The sequence below is a fragment of the Macaca fascicularis genome, chromosome 19, assembly GCF_037993035.2.
Source record: "Macaca fascicularis isolate 582-1 chromosome 19, T2T-MFA8v1.1".
Lineage (NCBI taxonomy): Eukaryota > Metazoa > Chordata > Mammalia > Primates > Cercopithecidae > Macaca > Macaca fascicularis.
The window spans coordinates 12,073,041-12,095,661 of NC_088393.1; the positions used below are offsets into that span (position 1 = coordinate 12,073,041).

General features: G+C 50.3%; 1 protein-coding gene and 2 pseudogenes across 10 annotated transcripts in view; 2 read left to right on the top strand and 1 right to left on the bottom strand.

Annotated features, from left to right (window-relative positions):
- Positions 1 to 187: 187 nt before the first annotated feature.
- ECSIT (ECSIT signaling integrator) overlaps positions 188 to 22,621 on the bottom strand; it is a 30,377-nt gene continuing 7,943 nt past the window's right edge. For 2 of the 10 annotated variants that reach the window (XM_045379074.3, XM_045379075.3), the window contains exons 2-8: positions 14,465 to 14,583; positions 8,542 to 8,959; positions 7,736 to 7,959; positions 2,076 to 2,133; positions 1,798 to 1,946; positions 1,549 to 1,654; positions 188 to 533 (exon numbers count right to left, since the gene is read on the bottom strand). In XM_045379074.3, coding sequence (XP_045235009.2) covers positions 292 to 533; positions 1,549 to 1,654; positions 1,798 to 1,946; positions 2,076 to 2,133; positions 7,736 to 7,959; positions 8,542 to 8,959; positions 14,465 to 14,560 — 1,293 coding nt within the window. In that variant the 5' untranslated portion in view covers positions 14,561 to 14,583 and the 3' untranslated portion in view covers positions 188 to 291. Of the gene's footprint in view, positions 534 to 1,548; positions 1,655 to 1,797; positions 1,947 to 2,075; positions 2,134 to 7,735; positions 7,960 to 8,541; positions 8,960 to 14,464; positions 14,584 to 14,688; positions 15,360 to 17,683; positions 18,094 to 22,621 lie in introns of all 10 variants that reach the window. The other 8 variants (XM_065535428.2, XM_074025986.1, XM_074025984.1 and 5 more) reach the window with 8 other exon arrangements.
- LOC102144623 (large ribosomal subunit protein eL20 pseudogene) lies at positions 17,220 to 17,915 on the top strand (annotated as a pseudogene).
- Positions 18,294 to 19,282, top strand: LOC102144254 (small ribosomal subunit protein eS12-like; annotated as a pseudogene).

Genomic DNA, 22,621 nt, shown 5'->3' on the forward strand with positions numbered 1-22,621 from the left:
GAACGGAAACTGCGCATGTGCACAACCAACAGCGCCCCCACCCCTTTTTGATTAAACTTTCTAACTTCGCTTGAAGGGGGAGAACCAGAAGAGCCTGCAGATCCTGGAGGGGTCTCGCCTGCCCATCGCTGGCAGCCTGAGATCCTGGGGAGGGAATGCTACACTGCCAGAGAGGAGGGAAGGGAGCCCCAAGCAGGAAAACATTTATTTGCTGTACACTCAAAGGGCATCTCATGCCTTCAGTCCACCGCCGCCTCGGGCCACAGCCTGTGCCCTCACGCCCGCTCAGACTCAGCTCTGGCCCTGCTGCTGTCGCTGCCGGCTGTCGTCTTCCTCGTGGTCCTCGGGCGGGGGCGGTTCCTCCAGCCCTGCAGAGGATGTGTGGAGCTCCCCGGTGGCCCGGGTCAGGCGGAAGACCACGGGGATCTGGGCCAGAGTTGGATTGGTCTCCTGCAGGCCCTGGATCCACTTGGCCAGCGTCGCCTGGTCATGGGCACCCGCCATGCACATGGCGAAGACAGGGCCTTCCTCCACTGTTGGAAGAGATACACCCTCAGGATTTGCACAGTGGGGGCTGCAGCGGCTAACCCATGCCTACACCTTTTTGAGGTATTTTACACTCCCTTCCACTTTCTTTTTTGTTTGAGATGGAGTCTCGCTGTGTCGCCCAGGCCGGAGTGCAGTGGCGAGATCTCGGCTCACTGCAACTTCCGCCTCCCAGGTTCAAGTGATTCTCCTGCCTTGGCCTCCAGAGGAGCTGGGACTACAGGCGCACAGCACCACGCCCGGCTAATTTTTAAATTTTTAGTAGAGATGGGGTTTCACTATGTTGGCCAGACTGGTCTCAAATTCCTGACCTCAAATGATCCACCCGTCTCAGCCTCCCAAAGTGCTGGGATTACAGGCCTGAGCCACTGCACCCGGCTTCCTTCCACTTTCTTGTGCCTCCAAACCTTTGCACAAGCTAGCCCTGCTGCCTAGGCTGCCCACTCCACACTTCACCCAAGCGATGCCTCCTGGGTCTTCTAGATTCTGCTAGGAAGCCCTCCTGACCTCCCACTCAAGGCACGTTCCTCTCCTAAGCTCCCCAAAGTGTAATTTGCCTGTTCCCTTACTGACTCAAGGGACTAGGTTTGCCCTGGTGACACCCAGTAGCCAGCACAGAGGTGTGGAGGGAGGGAATGACCAAGGGCCGACAGGGCTGAGTGGCCTGAGGTCTGGAGCCCCTGAGGCAAATGAGAGTGTGTGGCGGGAGGATGAGGGGGTAAGTGGACTGCATCTCAGCCTGGGCCTACTCCTTGACCCCAGAGGCCGCCCCTCATCCTGGGTGGTGTTTGGAATGTTTGGAAGTCCTGCCTGTCCAGGTTTTTGCCTTTTTTTTTTTTTTCTTTTTTTTTAAGAGACAGGGTCTATCACGCAGGCCAGAGTGCAGTGGCTCAATCATAATTCACTGCAACCTCAGCTCCCAGGCTCAAGTGATCCTCCCACCTCAGCCTGTCGGAGGGCTGAGATTACAGGCACACCCACCGCACCAGGCCCAGTTTCTACCTTCATTGATGTCAAACTCGTAGTCATCCCAGCCACTCCTCGAATACTCCAGGTCCAGCTGCATCGGGTAATAGAGGTTCCACTCCTCCGGGGTCTCTTCCACTTCCTACTCCAAAGAGGGGAGTGCAGGCAGGAGGGTCAGAGGCCGGGGCTCTCGTAGTCTCCCTCCCCCAGCCTCTCCCATGCACCCTCAGGGTGGTGCCAGCCCCACTCCCCAGGCCCGACACATGCTTTGCTTTAAGCCCTCACCCTCTCCTCCGGGGGCAGCAAGTCAGCTCTGAGGATGTGGTAATACACACACTTGTTTCGGAGCCACAGGGAGAAGGGGCCCTCGACAAAGATGGGCCGGGCAGGGTTGTGGCGGGCCAGGGCAGCCTGCTGATCGGGACTCTGGATTCCTGGTGTGGAGATATACATGCCCTGTGCCCTGTGAGGGACTCTGCCCAAAGGCTCAGGGAGCCCAGCTTAGGTCCAGCAGGGCCTGGGTCAGGTTAGAGACCTGGCCGCCCCTATGCTTGCGGACTTACCTACGATGTGGGGCTGGGGGGGATCTGCTGCACCTGTTGAGTCTTTGGGCAAAGGAACCTGCAAGGGAAAGTAGGGATGTAATCTTGTAACCCCCAATCCCCTACAGAGGAACTGGAGACAGAGAAACAGAAAGGGGGATATCAGCGAATTTAGGACACCTTTCCTGGATCTGGTACATGGTCCTCCAACCTGTCCCCTTGTCCCTCTGTCCCATTTGGCAATAGCCACCAACCTTTAGGATGCTCACCCTGAGGGAACCACCCTGGAGCCAGCCCACATGTGTCAAAATCCTGACTCTGTCACAAGCTATGTGACCTCGGCCAAGTCACTGTACCTGTGTGCCTCAGTTTTTTCAGATGCACAATAGGGATGATAATAGCACTTAATTCCAATTATTATTATTTTTTTGTTTTTTTTGAGACGGAGTCTCGCTCTGTCGCCCAGGCTGGAGTGCAGTGGTGCGATCTCAGCTCACTGCAAGCTCCGCCTCCCGGGTTCCCGCCATTCTCCTGCCTCAGCCTCCCGAGTAGCTGGGACTACAGGCGCCCGCCACCTCGCCCGGCTAATTTTTTTGTATTTTTTTAGTAGAGACGGGGTTTCACCGTGTTAGCCAGGATGGTCTCGATCTCCTGACCTTGTGATCCACCCGTCTCGGCCTCCCAAAGTGCTGGGATTACAGGCTTGAGCCACCGCGCCCGGCTTTTTTTTTCTTTTATAGAGATGGGGTCTCCCTCTCTGTCATCCATGTTGGAGTACGGTGGCACGATCATAGTTCACTGTAGGCCTGAACTCCTGGGCTCAAGTGATCTTCCCACCTCAGTTTCCCAAGTAGCTTGGTCTAAGGGTGTACACCACTATGCCCCGCTAATTTTTTTAAATTTTTTTATTTTTGAGATGGAGTTTTTCTCTTGTTGCTCAGGCTGGAGTGCAGTGGCGTGATCTTGACTCACTATAGCCTCCGCCTCCTGGGTTCAAGCTATTCTCCTGCCTCAGCCTCCCGAGTAGCTGGGACTACAGGCACCTGCCACCACGCCCGGCTAATTTTTTGTATTTTTAGTAGAGATAGGGTTTTGCTATGTTGGCCTGGCTGGTCTCAAACTCCTGGCCTCAGGTGATCCGCCTGCCTTGGCCTCCCAAAGCACTAGGATTATGGGCATAAACCTAACTTTGGGTGGTTGTAAAATGTGTAGAACAGTCCCTGGCAAATAGTAAGTGCTCAGTGCTTGTGAATTACAAGAAGAAAAATAACTTCACATATACAGAATATCCCAGGAAGGAGACACTAGAAGCAAATGATAGCTTTCACCTCTGTGGAGGACAGGGTGGGAAGGAATACCTTTTTGTATCTTTTAAAATTCTATACCTGAACATAATTCAAAAACACTAGACAAATTTTTTTTTTTTTTTTGAGATGGAGTTTTGCTCTTGTTGCCCAGGCTGGAATGCAGTGGCGTGATCTCGGCTCACTACAACCTTCACCTCGTGGGTTCAAGCGATTCTCCTGCCTCAGTCTCCCAAGTAGCTGGGATTTACAGGCATGCGCCACCACGCCCAGCTAATTTTGTATTTTTAGTAGAGAGGCACTGCACCCCACCAACAAATTTTTTTTTTTTTAACAAAATGCACCTGCTTTTGAACCAAAACAGTGGACAGCTGTTAGAACATGTATCATTCATCCTTTCAAGTTAAAAAAACTGAGATAGGCAGGACGGGCACGGTGGCTCACACCTGTAATCCCAGCATTTTGGGAGGCCGAGGCTGGTGGATCACTTGAGGCCAGGAGTTTGAGACCAGCCTGGCCAACATGGTGAAACCCCAACTCTACTAAAAATACAAAAATTAGCTGGGAGTGGTGGCACACGCCTGTAGTCCCTGCTACACGGGAGGCTGAGGAACGAGAATTCCTTGAACCTGGGAGATGGAGGTGGTAGTGAGCCGAGACTGTGCCACCGCACTCCAGCATGGGCGACAGAACAAGGCTCTGTCTCAAAAAAAAAAAAAAGAAAAATTGAGATGGATCAGTGACTTCTAGTTGTTTTAAGTGACATTTGCAAAACGCAAGGTACATGTATATAATCCCCTGCTACTAAAGAAACTTTTTTTTTTTTTTTTTTTGAGACGGAGTTTCATTCTTATTGCCCAGACTGGAGTGCAATGGCACAATCTTGGCTCACTGCAACCTCCACCTCCCGGGTTCAAGCGATTCTCCTGCCTCAGCCTCACAAGTAGCTGGGATTACAGGCATGCATCACCACGCCCGGATAATTCTTTTTGTATTTTTAATAGAAAAATGGTTTCTATTTTTCATGGTTTCTCCATGTTGGTCAGACTGGTCTCGAACTCCCAACCTCAGGTGATCCCGCCTGCCTCAGCCTCCCAAAGTGCTGAGATTACAGGTGTGAGCCACCATGCCTGGCCAAGAAACTTCTTTTTTTAAACAGATAGGATCCTGCTCCGTCGCCCAGTCTGGTTTACAGTGGTATGATCACGGCTTACCACAGCCTTGACTTCCTGAGTTCAAGCCATCCTCCTGCCTCAGCCTCCTCAGTAGCTGGGGCTACAGGTGTGCACCACCACTCCCAGCTAATTTTCATATATTTTTTTGGTAGAGACAGGGTCTTGGCATGTTGCCCAGGCTGGTCTCAAACTTCTGGGCTCAAGCAGTCCATCTGCGTCAGCCTCCCAAAGTGCTGGGATTACAGGCATGAGCCACTGTGCCTGGCTGTATTTTACTCCATGAGATGGGGGTGAAGGATATTTAAATACAAAGGATATAGATGCAAAAAAAAAAAAAAAAAAAAAGAGAGAGAGAGAGAGATCTGCAAATGCATAGAACCTCTCTGGAAGGAGACATGGAAATAGTCACCTCTGGGGAAGGAGACAGGGGTGGGGAGGGGGCGGGGCCTGGGTAGAAGCAGAGGACTCGTCACCGTGTGCCTTTACATGGTTTGGCTTTTTAGTGCATTGCTTTGCAAAATGAAGAAATGAACTAAAAACAACCCTTCCTCCCACATTCTACTGCTGGTCTCAAGGTGTCTCTCACCGGGACCTACAACCCTGGTCCCCTAGCCCCTCTCCCCGTCCAATATCATCCACACAGCCGCCAGGAGACACGTTTCCAATTGCAGATTCTTCCAGAAACATGATTCCAACCCCATCCCTCTTTTTTCTTTTTTTGAGACAGAGTCTTGCTCTATCGCCCAGGCTGGAGTGCAGTGGCACTATCTTGGCTCACTGCAAACTCTGCCTCCCAGGTTCACGCCATTCTTCTGCCTCAGCCTCCCGAGTAGCTGGGACTACAGGCGCCCGCCACCACACCTGGCTAATTTTTTTGTATTTTTAGTAGAGACAGGGTTTCACTGTGTTAGCCAGAATGGTCTTGATCTCCTGACTTCATGATCCGCCCGCCTCGGCCTCCCAAAGTGCTGGGATTACAGGCGTGAGCCACCGTGCCCAGCCCATCCCTCTTCTTAAATCCCCGCCCCCCGCCCCTGGCATGGCTCTCCCCACCAACCAGGAGGTTTGAGATCAAGCTCTTTAATCAGGTGCCCCCACTCACTGCACCCCATTCCCTGGTACACACTGCTCCCTCTGCCCAGAGTCCTCTGCTCTCCTTACCTCCCCCAGGAAGCCCTACCTGCCCACTCTGGGCTCCCACAGCGCCCCAGGCTTCTCCATCTCAGAACCACTGGCTCTTAAGGAAACTGTTATCCATCCAGGACCAGATGACAAGTGCTGTGAGGGGCTCTCTTTGGATCCCTTATGTGATCTGGCGTGAGTGGAGACTCCCAGGACACTGAGATGGGGGTGTTACTCCACTCAGTCATTCAACAAGCCACTACCAAGTGTCAGCTTTGCACCAAATCCTGTGCTCAGCCTTGGGAGACAGGAGGGAGACTGAGTCATGGTGAATAAGGAACCAAGCCCAGCACTGTGAAGGGGTGGTGCCTTGGCCAGGGAGGTCAGGAAGGGCATCCTGATTAGGAATAGTGGAGCTGAGACCGGAATAACATGAAGTCCACGGGGAACAGTGTTCCTGGCAGAAGGAACAGAGAATACAAAGGCCTGTGGTGGGAACTGGCACAGAAAAGAAGGAAGATGTCTAGAAGCTAGCAAGTGTTGGGAGAAGGATGGGAGGGTGCTATGGTCTGAATGTTTATGGCCCCCTGAAATTCATGTTGCAGTGTATCTCCAATGCAATAGGATTAAGAGGTCAGGCCTTTGAGAAGAGAGGCACTTAGATCATAAGGGCTCTGCTCTCATGAATGAGATTAGTTCCCTTATAAAAGAGGTCTGGGCCGGGCATGGTGGCTCATGCGTGTAATCCCAGCACTTTGGGAGGCTGAGGTGGGCAGATCATGAGGTCAGGAGATCGAGACCAGCCTGGCCAACATGGTGAAACCCTGTCTCTACTAAAAATACAAAAATTAGCTGGGTGTGGTGGTGCATGCCTGTAGTGCCAGCTACTCAGGAGGCTGAGGCAGGAGAATTGCTTGAACCAGGGAGTCAGAGTTGCAGTGAGCCAAGATGGCACCACAGCACTCCAGCCTGGCAACAGAGCGAGACTCCGTCTCAAAAAAGAAAACAAATGTCTGAGGGGGCCAGGCATGGTGGCTCATGCTTGCAATCCCAGCACTTTGGGAGGCTAACGCAGGTGGATCGCTTGAGCTCACGAGTTTGAGACCAGCCTGGGCAACGTGGTGGAACCCCATCTCTACAAGAAATACAAAAATTAGCTGGGTGTGGTGGTGTACAACTATAGTCCCAGCTACTCAGGAGGCTGAGGTGAAAGGATGGCTTCAGTCCAGGAGGTGGAATTTGCAGTGAGCCAAGATAGTGCCACTGTGCTCCAGCCTGGGCAATAGAGCCAGACCTTGTCTCAAAAAACAGTAGAGGTCTGAGGGGCTTGTTTGCCTCTTATACTATGTGAGGACACAGCCAGAATGTGTCATCCTTGAAGCAGAGAGCAAACCCTGACCAGACCTAGATCTGGTGACACCTTGATCTTGAACTTCCCAGCCTCTAGAACTGTGAGCAATAAATTTTTGTTGTTCATAAATGACCCAAGCTAAGAGATTTTGTTAGAGCAGCCTGAAAGGACTGAAACAGAGGTTACTCAAGCTGTGCCAGCAGTAAGGACCATGGGAACCTACCAGAGGACTCAGCCAGAGAATCAGAACTTAATTCACGGCCAGGCACGGTGCCTCATGCCTGTAATCCCAGCACTTTGGGAGGCCAAGGCAGGAGGATTACTTGAGCCCAGGAGTTCAAGACCAGACTGGGCAATATAGTGAGACTCTGTCTCTGTAAAAAATACAGTTTTTTTAATTAGCCAGGCGTGGTGGTGTGTGGACTGGACTCCCAGCTACTCAGACTGGAGTCCTAGCTACTCAGGAGGCTAGACTCCAGCTACTCAGTAGACTGGAGTCCCAGCTACTCAGGAGGCTGAGGTGGAAAGATCGCTTGAGCCTGGGAGGCAGAGGCTGCAGTGAGCCGAGTTAGTGCCACTGCACTCCAGCCTGGGCAACAGAGCAAGACCCTGTCTCAAAAAAGAACTTGATTCACCACAGTCACTAGAGTGAGAGAAGGGGAGCTTGGAGGAGGAACGGTGGGAGCCTGACCTGGGGTGGCAGCTGAGGCTGTGGACAAGGGCGGATACCTGGTAGATGGTGACCCTGGCACTAAGGTCAGGCTCCATGTGCCTCAGGCCAAACGTGGCCAGCTCCACCGGGTCCTGGGACAGGTCCCGGGGCACTGGGAAGGGGTTGATGTTCATGAATCGAGGGAACCACATCTTCAGGCGCAGCAACTTGAGCATGGGGTAGCTTTTGCGTCCAAATATCTGAATCAGCAGGAACTCTGTCTCCTTGTTGGGCATCACACCTGTGCTGGGCAGATGCAGGCAGAACCTCAGAGACGGAGGGGGACGGAGGGAAGGGAAGAGGAGAGAAGAGAACATTGAAGTCAGGGAATTGATCACAGACAGGGAGAAAAGAATCAGAGAGAATTAGAAAGAAAAAGGCTCATGCCTGTAATCCCAGCACACTGGGAGGCCAAGGGGAGAGGATCGCTTGAGCCCAGGAGTTTGAGACCAGCCTGGGCAACATAGCGAGACCCTACTTCTAAAAGAAAGATAGAAAGAGAGGAAGGAAGGGACGGAGGGAGAGAGGGAGAGAGGGAGGGAAGGAAGGAAGGAAGGAAAGCAGGCAGGCAGGCAGGCAGGCAGGCAGGCAGGAAGGAAGGAAGGAAGGAAGGAAGGAAGGAAGGAAGGAAGGAAGGAAGGAAGGAAAAGTCAGAGGAAGGCAAGAAAGAGAGATGAGTGATGAAAAGATGGATTGGCAGAGGGAGGGGAGCCAGAGAGACAGAGAGGGAGCCATGGAGGAAGGAGGGGCTGAGACCCAGGAGAGGTGTTGCCAGCTATCAGGGTAGCCCACTCCCCACCCCGCGCCAGCCTCCTGGCCTCACCGTGGCTCTCCATCTGCTCCAGGACGGCAATCCCACACTCCTGCTGCCGAGGGTAGTGGACGAAGATGCGCTGGATGACGTTGCGAGGCCGGAAGACCTCTTTGGGGAAGATGTCGAGCAGCTGGTTGTACACAGCCAGGTCCCGCTCGACGCCATACTCCCGCATCTTGCGCAGGGCCAGGTAGATGAAGTCAATGTGGCCCCGCTTACGCACGCTGTGCTCCCCAAATTTCTGCACCGCCTGCAGGAAGCTGGCCTTGTCCCGTTCCCCGCTAGGCGCCTGCCCAAACAGGTCCTCATAGGGCACCAGAGCCTTGGTGGGCCTCTGCCGGGGTTCCGGTGGGCTGGAAACCAGGGACTGTTCAGAGCTATGGGGGGCTGCGCTGCAGTGCAGGCCCCGAGGGAGCTGGCGAGGGACCTGGGGAGGGAGGAGAATTGCTGGAATCCGGCACCTCCCAGTGTCCATGGGGGCGCCAGGCTGGCTTTCCTGGGAGAGGTCCCAGTGGCCTCCCTGAGGACTTGGAGGTATGGAACTGTGGTTACGAACCCAAGATTCGACGCCATTACAAAGTGCAATAAAACACAATGCTGGCACAGTAGGCAGGGAACAGGTACTGTTAGCCATGGCTATGGGGAGCTGGTAAAAACTGCCACGGAGGCAACTTGGTAATAATCACAGTGATGACACGCACATGCCCTATATATATATATATATATATATATATTTTTTTTTTTTTTTTTTGAGACAGGGTCTGGCTCTGTGGCCTAGGCTGGAATGTAGTTGTGCTACTAGGGCTATTGCAGCTTTGAACTCCTGGGCTCAAGCAATTCTCCCCCTCTGCCTGTCCAGTAGCTGGAACTACAGGTGTACACCACCGCACCTGGCTAATTTTTCCATTTTCAGCAGACAGGAGTTACGCTGTTTTGCCCAGGCTGGTCTTGAACACCTGGCTTCAAGTGATCATCCCGTCTCCACCTCCCAAAGTGTTGGGATTACAGACATGAGCCACTGTGCCTGGTGGCCCTTTTTGCTTTTAATTTTTTTTTTTTTTTTTTTAAGACAGTCTCTTTCCGTCACCCATGCTGCAGCGCAGTGGCATGACCTCAGCTCACTGCAACCTCCGTCTCCCATGTTCAAGCGATTCTCATGCCTTTGCCTCACAAGTAAGCTGGACTACAGATGTGTTCCACCATGCCCTGCTAATTTTTGTATTTTTAGTAAAGATGGGGTTTCATCATGTTGGCCAGGCTGGTCTCAAACTCCAGGCCTCAAGTGATCCACTTGCCTCGACCTCCCCAAGTCTTTTGTTTTTTTTTTTTTTGAGACAGAGTCTCGCTCTGTCGCCCAGGCTGGAGTGCGGTGGTGCAATCTCCACTCACTGCAAGCTCCACCTCCCGGGTTCACACCATTCTCCTGCCTCAGCCTCCTGAGTAGCTGGAACTACAGGCGCCCGCCACCACGCCCAGCGAATTTTTTGTATTTTTAATAGAGACGGGGTTTCACCATGTTAGGATGGTCTCGATCTCCTGACCTCATGATCCGCCCACCTTGGCCTCCCAAAGTGCTGGGATTACAGGCGTGAGCCACCGCGCCTGACCTAGCTTCCCCAAGTCTTCTGATTATAGGCATGAGCCACCGTACCCAGCCCCTTTCTTTTTCTTTTTTTCTTGAGATAGAGTTTCACTCTTATCACCCAGGCTGGAGTGCAATGGCGCCATCTCAGCTCACTGCAACCTCTGCCTTCTGGGTTCAAGCGAATCTCCTGCCTCAGCCTCCCAAGTAGCTAGGATTACAGGTGCCTGCCACCATGCCCAGCTGATTTTTGTGTTGTGTTTGTTTGTTTTTCCTGAGACGGAGTCTCGCTCTGTTGCCAGGCTGGAGTGCAGTGGCACGATCTCGGCTCACTACAACCTCTGACTCCCTGGTTCAAGCAATTCTTCTGCCTCAGCCTCCGAAGTAGCTGGGATTACAGGCACATGCCACCACGCCCAGCTAATTTTTTGTATTTTTAGTAGAGACGTGGTTTCACATGTTGGCCAGGCTGGTCTTGAACTCCTGACCTCATGATCCACTCACCTCAGCCTCCCAAAGTGCTGGGATTACAGATGTGAGCCACTGTGCCTGGCCTAATTTTTGTATTTTTAGTAGAGACGGGGTTTCACCATGTTGGCCAGGATGGTCTCGAATTCCTGACCTAAGGTGATCCACCCACTGCAGCCTCCCAAAGCGCTGGGACCCTTTTTTCTTTAAGAGATGGAGTCTAGGCCGGGCGCGGTGGCTCAAGCCTGTAATCCCAGCACTTTGGGAGGCCGAGACGGGTGGATCACGAGGTCAGGAGATCGAGACCATCCTGGCTAACACGGTGAAACCCCGTCTCTACTAAGAAATACAAAAAACTAGCCGGGCGAGGTGGTGGGCGCCTGTAGTCCCAGCTACTTGGGAGGCTGAGACCGGAGAATGGCGTGAACCCGGGAGGCGGAGCTTGCAGTGAGCTGAGATCCGGCCACTGCACTCCAGCTTGGGCTACAGAGTGAGACTCCGTCTCAAAAAAAAAAAAAAAAGAGATGGAATCTAGCTATGTTGCCCAGGTGGGGAGTGCAGTGGCTATTCACAGGCATGAGCCAACTGGTCAGCACAGGAGTTTTGACCTGCTGTTTCCAACCTGGGTCAGTTCACACTTCCTTAGGCAACCTAGTGGTCCCCCAAGTCCCAGGAGGTTACAATATTCATGCAAAACTTAGTGCAGGACACTCCATCAGCATAGTGCACAACAGCCCAGAACTCCTGGGCTCAAGTGATCCTCCCACCTCAGTCTCCAGAGTAGCCAAACTCTGGTTCTAGATGACACAGTAACAAATTTCTTATTTTAAATTGAATTTTTAAATTAGAAGGGTTACATATAAGGCATCTTAAAAATATACAGCTAGTTAGCAAGGCTGTACTGTGCTTTGATTGCACCACTGCATTGCAGCCTGGGCAACATAGTGAGACTCCATCTCTCTATGGAAAAAATTAAAAAATAAGCTGGGCATGGTGGTGTATACCTGTAGTCCCCGCTACTTAGGAGGCTGAAGCAGGAGGATTGCTTGAGCCCAGGAGTTCCAGGCTGCAGTGAACTACGATTGTGTCACTGCACTCCAGCCTGAATGAGAGAGTGAAACCTTATCTCTAAAAAATAAGTGAATGTATGTGTGTTTATCTACACAGACACACACACACACACACACACATACATATATAGCTAACAAGTTAAGAGCCAATATTAGTCCAGGCTTGGTGGCTCACACTTATAATCCCAGCACTTTAGGAGGCTGAGGTGGGCAGATCACCTGAGGTCAGGAGTTCCAGACCAGCCTGGGCAATCTGCTGAAACCTTATCTCTACAAAAAAATACAAAAATTAGCCAGGCATGGTGGTGTATGTATGTAGTCCCAGCTACTGTGGAGGCTGAAGTAGGCAGATCAACTGAGACAGGGAGGTTGACGTTGCAGTGAGCCAAGATCACGCCACTGCACTCCCGCCTGGGCGACAGAGTGAGATCCTGTCTCAAAAGAGACGATATTTACCAAGTATTCTTCCACTGTAGACACAGTTGAGCACCTTATAAATGTGAGGCCCTAGGTGGGGGGTACTCTTACTACGCTCATTTTACAGATGAGAAAAACCAAGGCTAAGGAAGATGAAGTGGGATGCACAATGTTACACAGCTGCAAAGCATGCAAGCTGAGAATGGAGTCAGTGCCCTTAGTCCCCCTACTCTGTGGTTCCCAACAGCCATTCCATATCCTTCTTTGATAAGGCAATGTTAAAAAAAACAAAAAACAAACAAAAAAAGGCATTCATTTAAAGTAAAATTTCAGGCTGGGTGCAATGGCTTGTGCCTGTAATCCCAGCACTTTGAGAGGTGGGTGGATCACTTGAGGTCAGGAGTTCGAGACCAGCCTGGCCAACGTGGTGAAACCCCATCTCTATCAAAAATACAAAAATGAGCCGGGCGTGGTGCCGCGCACCTGTAATCCCAGCTATTCAGGAGGCTGAGGCAGGAAACTCACTTGAACCCGGGAGGCAGAGGTTGCAATGAGCTGAGATCGCACCACTGCACTCCAGCCTGGGTGACAGAGGGAGACTCCATCTCAAAACAAAAACCTGAAATTTCAGTCAATTAATACTATAGGTGGTGTAGTATTATACCACTCTGGGGTAAAAATCAGACAGGAAGCTCTAAAATGCCTAACAAGGGGGAAACACTGCAACAGAGGTAATGTAAATGAAATGCATAGCACGGGGCCGGGCACAGAGTAAGTGCTCAATACGGGAACTATTAATATTCCCACCATCATCGTTATTGCTATCTATGGCTGTCAATCTGCTTTCGCCATCTGGTCACTATGGGTACGGGAAGAAAATTCAGTTTTCTGCCCCATCTCCACAAGTAGATGCAGGAGGACCTGCCCACAGTCACCACACAAATCCACCGAGCTCATACATCCTTATTTTCAAAGTCAATCCCCTCACCCACGTGGACACTAGCACCTCTTAAATTAGGGTCCAGGCACAGTGGCTCACACCTGTAATCCTAGCACTTTGGGAGGCCAAAGTGGAAGGACTGAGGGCCCAGAGGTTCAAGACCAGTCTGGATAACACAGCAAGACCACATGTTTAAAAAAATTAGCAGCCGGGTATGGTGGCTCATGTCTGTAATCCCAGCACTTTGGGAGGCTGAGGCGGGCAAATCACCTGAGATCAGGAGTTCGAGATCAGCCTGGCCAACACGGTGAAACCCTGTCTCTACTAAAATTACAAAAATTAGCTGGGCATGGTGACACATGCCTGTAATCGCAGCTACTCGGGAGGCTGAGGCAGGAGAATCACTTGAACCCAGGAGGCAGAGGTTGCAGTGAGCCAAGACCATGCCACTATACTCCAGCCTTGGCAACAAGAGCAAAACTCCATCTCAAAAAAAAAAAAAAATTAGCTGGGTGTGGTGGCTCAAGTCTGTGGTCCCAGCTACTCAGGGGGCTGAGGTGGGAGGCTCATTTGAGCCCAGGAGTTTGAGGCTGCAGTGAGCCCTGATTCCACTACTGTACTCCAGCCTGGGTGACAGAGCAAGACCTTGTTTCAAAAAAATAAATAAATTAGGGAATTTTGGCCAGGCATGGTGGCTCATGCCTGTAATCCCAGCACTTTGGGAGGCTGACGCAGGTGGATCGCTTGAGCCCAGAGTTTAAGACCAGCCTGCCCAACATGGTGAAACCCCGTCTCTACAAAAATATACAAAAATTAGCCAGGCGTGGTAGTATGTGCCTATAGTCCCCGCTACTTGGGAGGATGAGGCAGGGGGATTGCTTGAACCTGGCAGGTCAAGATTACAGTGAGCTGTAATCACACTACTGCACTCCAGCCTCGGCTACAGAGCGAGACACTGTCTCAAAAAACAAACACACGGCCGGGCGGGGTGGCTCAAGCCTGTAATCCCAGCACTTTGGGAGGCCAAGACGGGCGGATCACGAGGTCAGGAGATCGAGACCAACCCGTCTCTACTAAAAAAATACAAAAAACTAGCTGGGCGAGGTGGCGGGCGCCTGTAGTCCCAGCTACTCGGGAGGCTGAGGCAGGAGAATGGTGTAAACCCAGGAGGTGGAGCTTGCAGTGAGCTGAGATCCGGCCACTGCACTCCAGCCTGGGCGACAGAGCGAGACTCCGACTCAAAAAAAATAAAAAAATAAATAAATAAAAAATTAAAAAAACACAAACACACGAACACACATACATACGTAAATTAGGGACTTTTAATGGGACCTCAGCACTGATAGGCCAGCCCAGACTCACCAAGCTGACTTCACAGAGTGGATTCTGAAGGGGGTGGGAGCAAATCCCAAGCTTACCTCCCTCTACCCAAAAGACTGCCTGGCTGGTGCTTACCTGAGAGATGGAAGTTCCTGGAAGGGCAGCCCTGCAGATGCCTCCCCAGGCCCTACAGAGGCCTCGGGCCAGTAGGGTGGCCTGGACCCAGCTCATGCCTCTGCTTGTCAGACAATCACCTGGCCCAAAGAGAAGATTCAGCATTAGTCTGGCAGCTTACCCGCTAACAGATGCAAGGGCCCTGCAGGGTTGAGGGCACAATCCAGATTATGTGGTTAACTCACCAGCCCCGATGTTTACCTTACCCAAGAAATGGGCTCAGATGACTCAAAGACTTTGTTCATGGAACAGCACCACCAACCCCGCTGCCCCAGGGGCGTGAACAAAGCTCAGTACAGCCTCCAACTCCTGGGCTCAAGTGATCCTCCAGCCCCAGAGCGTCGAGAAGCTGGGACTTACAGATGCGTGCCACCATGCCCAGCTAATTTGAAAATAGTTTGCAGAGACCCAGGGTCTTGCTGTGTTGCCCACGCTGGTCTTGAACTCCTGGCGTCAAGTGATCCTCCCACCACTGTCTCCCAAAGTGCTGGGATCACGGGTGTGAGCCACCACTCCTAGCCACTACAATCTAATTTTATAAAATGTGTGTCACTCCAACAAGAATCCCTGTATCTGGCCAGGTGCAGTGGCTCACGCCTGTAATCCCAACACCTGGGGAGCCTGAGGCGGGCAGATCACCTGAAGTCGGGCGTTCGAGAACAGCCTGACCAACATGGAGAAACCGCATCGCTACTAAAAATACAAAACATCAGCCGAGCATGGTGGTGCATGCCTGTAATTCCAGCTACTTGGGAGGCTGAGGTAGGAGAATTGCTTGAACCCGGGACGCAGAGGTTGCAGTGAGCTGAGATGATGCCATTGCACCCCAGCCTGGGGAAAAACAGCGAAACTCCACCTCCAAAAGAAAGAAAGAAAGAAATCAAATCAGTATTTAATTTCCCTTCACTCCCAACCCCAGGAAACCACTCATCCACTGTCTCTATAGATCTCCCTATGCTGGGCATTTCATACAAATGGAATCACAAGTGCTCCTTTATGACTGGTTTCCTTCACTTGACACGTTTTGTTTTGTTTTGGTTTTGGTTTTTTTTGAGATGGAGTCTCGCTCTGTCATCCAGGCTGGAGTGCAGTATCTCGGCTCACTGCAACCTCCTTCTCCCAGGTTCAAGCGATTCCCATGCCTCAGCATCCCAAGTAGCTGGGATTACAGGCACATGCCACCGCGCCCAGCTAATTTTTGTATTTTTAGTAGAGAAGGGGTATATCATGTTGGCCGGGCTGGTCTTGAACTCCTGACCTCAAGTGATCCGCCAGCCTCAGCCTCCCCAAGTGCTGGGATTACATGCATGAGCTACCGCGCCTGGCCCATTGACATGTTTTCAAGGTTCCTGCATCAATTTTTTTAAATTAATTAATTTTTTTTAGACAGGATCTTGCTTTGTTTCCCAGGCTAGAGTGCAGTGGCACAATCTTGGCTGCAACCTGCTTCCCAGGCTCATGATTATCCTGCCTCAGCTACCTGAGTAGCTGGGACTATAGGTGTATGCCACTGCACCCAGCTAATTCATAGATTTTTGTGTAGAGATGGGGTTTTGCCATGTTGCCAAGCTGGTCTCAAACTCCTGACCTTGTGATCCACCTGCCCCGGCCTCCCAAAGTGCTGGGATTACAGTCGTGAGCCACTGCACCCGGCCTTTTTTTCTGTTTTTTTTTTTTTTTTTTTGAGATGGAGTTTCGCTCTTGTTGCCCAGGCTGGAGTGCAATGGCACGATCTCGGCTCACCACAACCTCTGACTCCCGGGTTCAAGCGATTCTCCTGCCTCAGCCTCCTGAGTAGCTGGGATTACAGGCATCCCCCACCACCCCCAGCTAGTTTTTGTATTTTTAGTAGAGATGGGGTTTCTCCATGTTGGCCAGGCTGGTCCTGAACTCCCAACCTCAGGTGATCCACCCACCTTGGCCTCCCAAAGTGCTAGGATTACAGTCCTGCCTGGCCAATTCCATTCTTTTTGGAATGGAATATAACCAGGTTTTGTAAGGCTATAACCATATTTTATTTATGCATTCATCAATTGATGGACATTTGGAGTTGTTTGCCAAATGTTTTTGACTGTTATAACTACTACTGCCATGAACATTCGTGTAGAAGTTTTATGTGAACATATGTTTATACTTCTCTTGGGTATATACTTAGGAGTCGAACTGCTGAGACATATGGTAACTACATGTTTAACAGTTTGAGGAACTGCCAGACTGTTTTTGGGGATGACTGCACCATTTCATATTCCCATCGACAATGTACAGTTGACCCTTCTTCAACAGAGGTTTGAACACCGTGAGTCCATTTATACGTGCATTTTTTTTTTCCTCAGTAAAAGTTATGGCTGCACGTGGTGGCTCACGCCTGTAATCCCAGCACTTTGGGAGGTCGAGGCAGGCAGATCACCTGAGGCCAGGAGTTCGAGAGCAGCCTGACCAACATGGGAGAGACCCCATCTCTACTAAAAAAAAAAAATAAATAAATACAAAAATTAGCTTGTCATGGGGACACGCTCCTGCAGTCCCCAGCTACTCAGGAGGCTGAGGCAGGAGAATCACTTGAACCCAGGAGGCAGAGGCTGCAGGGGGCTGAGATCGTGCCACTGCACTCCAGCCTGGGCGACAGAGCAAGACTCTGTCTGAAAAATAAGACCAGGTGTGGTGGCTCACGCCTGTAATCCCAGCACTTTGGGAGGCTAGGCAGGAGAATCACTTAAGGTCAGGAGTTCAAGACCAGCATGGCCAACGTGGCAAAAACCCATCTCTACTAAAAATAAAAAAATTAGCCAGGCTCCTTTTGCGGGTGGCGGCAAGTGTGGAGAGGATGCCATGAAAACCTCGGGCACACTACAAGAGTACAAGGTGGTGGGTCGCTGCCTGCGCACCCCCAAATGCCATACACCGCCCCTCTACCATATGCAAATCTTTGTGCCTAATGATGTCGTCGCCAAGTCCCGCTCTGGTACTTCGCATCTCAGTTAAAGAGATGAAGAAGTCTTCAGGGGAGACTGTCTACTGTGGGCAGGCATTTGAGAAGCGCCCCCTGCGGGTGAAGAACTTCGGCATCTGGCTGCGCCATGACTCCCGGAGCGGCACCCACATGTACCGGCAATACCGGAAGCTGACCACCAGGGGCGCTGTCACCCACCGCGACCGAGACATGGGCGCCTGGCACCGCACCTGGGCCCACTCCATCCAGATCATGAAGGTAGAGGAGATTGTAGCCAGCAAGTGCCACCTGCACACGACTCCAAGATCAGGTTCCCGCTGCCCCACAGGGTCCTGCACCGTCAGCAAAAGCCACGCTTCACCACCAAGAGGCCCAACACCTTCTAGTTGTAGGGCCCTCGCCCATGTGTGCCCCAGATAAACTCAGGAACGCCCCGGTAAAAAAAAAAAAAAAAAAAAAAAATTTATTCAGACATGGTGGTGCGTGCCTGTAATCTCAACTACTCAGGAGGCTAAGCCGGGAGAATTGCTTGCGTCTGGGAGGCGATGTTACAGTGGAGAATTGCTTGCGCCTGGGAGGCGATGTTACAGTGAGCTGAGATTGCGCCACTGCACTCCAGCCTGGGTGACCGTGTGAGACTCTGTTTCAAAAAAACTAATTAAATTTAATTAAAGTTACAACTTTAAACACCGGGGGGCTGGTAAAAAAGAAAGTTACAGCTGAATGTGCCTGCCTCTCCATCTACCTCCTCCACCTCTTCTGCCTCTGCCACCCCTAAGACAGCAAGACCAACCCCTCCTCTTCTTCCCCCTCCTCCTCAGCTTACTCAATGTGAAGACAATGAGAATGAAGACCTTTATCATGATCCACTTCCACCTAATGAATAGTAAATTAAATGTGTTTTCTCTTCCTGATTTTCTTAATAACATTTTCTTTTCTCCAGCTTATTGTAAGATTATAGTATAATATATATATATTAGGGCCGGGTGCGGTGGCTTATGCCTGTAATCCCAGCACTTTGGGAGGCCAAGGCGGGTGAATCACGAGGTCAGGAGATCGAGACCATCCTGGCTAACACGGTGAAACTCAGTCTCTACTAAAAATACAAAAAATTAGCCGGGCGTGGTGGCGGGCGCCTGTAGTTCCAGCTACTCAGGAGGCTGAGGCAGGAGAATGGCCTGAACCCGGGAGGCAGAGCTTGCAGTGAGCCGAGATCACGCCACTGCACTCCAGCCTGGGCAACAGAGCAAGACTCTGTCTCAAAAATATATATATATATAGATAGATAGATAGATAGATAGATAGATAAAATTTAAAAATATGTTAATCGCTCTTTCCCTGCTGCCGCCAAGTTGCACGGAGGCGGAGGCGTGGGTGAGTTCAAGATTCACCTTCACCCGTAACCCACCGCCATGGCGAGGAAGGCATTGCTGCTGGAGGTGTAATGGACGTTAATACTGCTTTACAAGAGGTGCTGAAGACCGCCCTCATCCACGATGGCCTAGCACGTGGAATTCGTGAAGCTGCCAAAGCCTTAGACAAGTGCCAAGCCCATCTTTGTGTGCTTGCATCCGACTGTGATGAGCCTATGTATGTCAGGTTGGTGGAGGCCCTTTGTGCTGAACCTAATTAAGGTTGATGACAGCAAGAAACTAGGGGAATGGGTAGGCCTCTATAAAACTGAGAGAAGGGAAGCCCCGTAAAGTGGTTGGTTGCAGTTATATAGTAGTTAAGGACTATGGCAAAGAGTCTCAGGCCAAGGATGTCATCGAAGAGTACTTCAAATGCAAGAAATGAAGACATAAATCTTTGGCTCACATTAAAAAAAATGTTAATCGACTGTTTGTGTAATCCCTGAGGCCTCTGGACAACAGTGGGCTATTAGTAGTTAAGATATTTTGAGACAGGATCTCACTCTGTTGCCCAGGCTGGAGTACAGTGGTATGATCAAGGCTCACTGCAGACTTGACCTCCCAACTCAAGCAATCCTCCCACCACTGCCTCCTGAGTAGCTGGGACTACAGGTGTGCGCCACCACACCCAACTAATTTTTAAAATTTTCATAGAGGTGGGGTTGCCCTCTATTTTCCAGGCTGATCTCAAACTCCTGGGCTCAAGCAATCCTCCCAGCTTGGCCTCCCAAAGTGCTGGAATTACATAGGTGAGCCACTGCACCTGGCTGGATTTTTGGGGAGTCAAAAGTTATATGTAGCCTGGCACGGTGGCTCACGCCTGTAATCCTACCACTTTGGGAAGCCAAGATGGGAGGATCACTTGAGCCTAGGAGTTCAGGACCAGCCTGGGTAACATAGTGAGACCCTATCTCTCCAAAAAGAAAAAAATTAACCAGGCATGGTGGTGCACACATATGGTTCCAGCTACTTGGGAGACTGAGGCAGGAGGATTGCTTGAGCCCAGCAGTTCAAGGTTGCAGTGAGCTATAACCACACCACTGCATTCTGGCCTGAGTGACAGAGCGAAATCTCATTTTTTAAAAAACAAAACAAAACAAAAAAAAGTTACAGGCAGATTTTCAATTGTGTGGAAGGTCAGCACCCCTAACCATCAAGTTGTTCAAGAGTCAAATGTGGATGAGCTCCAATTTCTCCATATCCTCACCAAAACCTGTTTTGTCTTTTTTTTTTTTTTTTTTTTTGAGATGGAGTCTCGCTCTATTGCCCAAGCTGGAGTGCAGTGGTGTCATCTCAGCTCACTGAAACTTCCACCTCCCGGGTTCAAGAGACTTTTCTGCCTCAGCCTCCTGAGTAGCTGGGACTACAGGCATGCGTCACCATGCCTGGCTAATTTTTTTTTTTTCTGAAATGGAGTCTCGCCCTGTTGCCCAGGCTGGAGTGCAATGGCACAATCTTGGCTCGCTGCTACCTCTGCCTCCCAGGTTCAAGCCATTCTCCTGCCTCAGTCTCCCGAGTAGCTGGGATTACAGGTGCACACCACCACACCCAGCTAATTTTTTGTATCTTTAGTAGAAATGGGGTTTCCCCATATTGGCCAGGCTGGTCTCGAACTCCTGACATCAAGTGATCCCCTCATCTCAGCCTCCCAAAGTGCTGGGATTACAGGCATGAGCCACCGCGCCCAGCTGTTTTGTCTATTTTTTTTCCAATAGGTTTTTGGGGAATGGGTAGTAGTTACAAGAATAAGTTTTTTACTGGTGATTTCTGAGATTGTGATGTACACATCACCTGAGCAGTTGAGCAGTGTATACACTGTACCCAATGTGTAGTCTTTTTTTTTTTTTTTTTTGAGATGGAGTCTCGCTCTCTTGCCCAGGTTGGAGTGCAGTGGCACAATCTCAGCTCACTGCAACCTCCGCCTCCTGGGTTAAAGTTATTATCCTGGCTCAGCCTCCTGAGTAGCTGGGATTACAGGCACGCACCACCATGCCTGGCTAATTTTTGTATTTTTAGTAGAGACAGGGTTTCACCAAGTTGATCAGGCTGGTCTTGAACTCCTGACCTCGTGATCCACCTGCCCTGGCCTCCCAAAGTGCTGGGATTATAGGAATGAGCCACTGTGTACAGCCAAGTTGTAAGAGTTCTTTATATATTGTCTTTTTTTTTTTTTTTTTTTTGAGACATGGTCTTGTTTTGTTGCTCAGGCTGGAGTACAGTGGTGTAATCTCAGCTCACTGCAGCCTCGACCTCCCAGACACAAGTGATCCTCCCACCTCAGCCTCTTAAGCAGCTGGGATTACAGGGATGAGCCACCATACCCAACTAATTTTTGTATTTTTTTGTACAGATGGGGTCTTTCTATGTTGCCCAGGCTAGTGTGAAACTCCTGGCCTCAAGCAGTCTTCTCATCTTGGCCTCCCAAAGTGCTGGATCACAGGTGTGAGCCACCACCATGGCCTTTATATATTCTGGATGGATATTATACCCTTATGACTTGCAAATATTTTCTTCCATTCTGAGAGCTGTCTATTCACTTTATCATTTGTAACATCAAATTTTAAATTTTGATGAAGTCCAACTTATCCTTTTCCTTTTAATAGCTGTGCTTTTTTTTTTTTTTTTTTTTGGTATTATATCTAAAAACAACCATTGCCTAGCCCAAGGTCAAGAGATTTACATCAACGTTTTCTTCTTCTTCTTTTTTTTTTTTTTGGAGATGGAGTCTCATTCTGTTGCCCAGGCTGGAGTGCAGTGCTGCAATCTCGGCTCACTGCAACCTCTGCCTCCCGGGTTCAAGCAATTCTCCTGTCTCAGCCTCCCAAGTAGTGGGATTACAGGCACTCAACACCACACCTGGCTAATTTTTGTATTTATAGTAGAGACGGGGTTTCACCATGTTGGTCAGGCTGGTCTCGAACTCCTGACCTCATGATCCGCCCACCTCAGCCTCCCAAAGTGCTGGGATTACAGGTGTGAGCCACTGCACCCAGCCTACAATGTTTTCTTCTAAGAGTTTTTGTTTTGTTTTGTTGAGTTTTACATTTTGACATTCAGGTCTATGATACACTTTGAATTAATTATGGTGTATGGTGTGTGGAAGGGGATCGCATAATGTGGACATACAGTTGAATTTGTTAAAGACTATTCTTTCCCTATTTTATTGTCTTGACACCCTTGCTAAAAACCAATTGACCATAAATATAAAGGTTTATTTCTGGGTTTACAATTCTATTCTATTGATCTACATGTCGACACTTATGCCACTATCACATTGTTTTGTTTTTGTTTTTGAGAGGGAGTATCGCCCAGACTGGAGTGCAGTGGTGCAAGCTTGGCTCACTGCAACCTCTGTCACCCAGGTTCAAGTGGTTTTCCTGCCTCAGCCTCCCAAGTAGCTGGAATTACAGGCGCCCACCACCACACCCGGCTCATTTTTGTATTTTTAGTGGAGAAGGGGTTTCGCCATGTTGGCCAGGCTGGTCTTGAACTCCTCGACTCAAAGGATCAGTCCACCTTGGCCTCCCAAAATGCTGGGATTACAGGCGTGACCCACCATGCCCTGCCTACCACATTGTTTTTGATAACTATAGCTTTGTGGTAAGTTTTTGAAATCAGGAGGTGCGAGTCTTCCAACTTTGTTCTTTTTTTTTTTTTTTTTTTCAAAATTGTTTTGGCTGTTCTCACTTCCCCACAATTTCATATGAATTTTAGAATCAGCTGTTAATTTCTGCAAAAAAGCCAGCTGGGATCCAA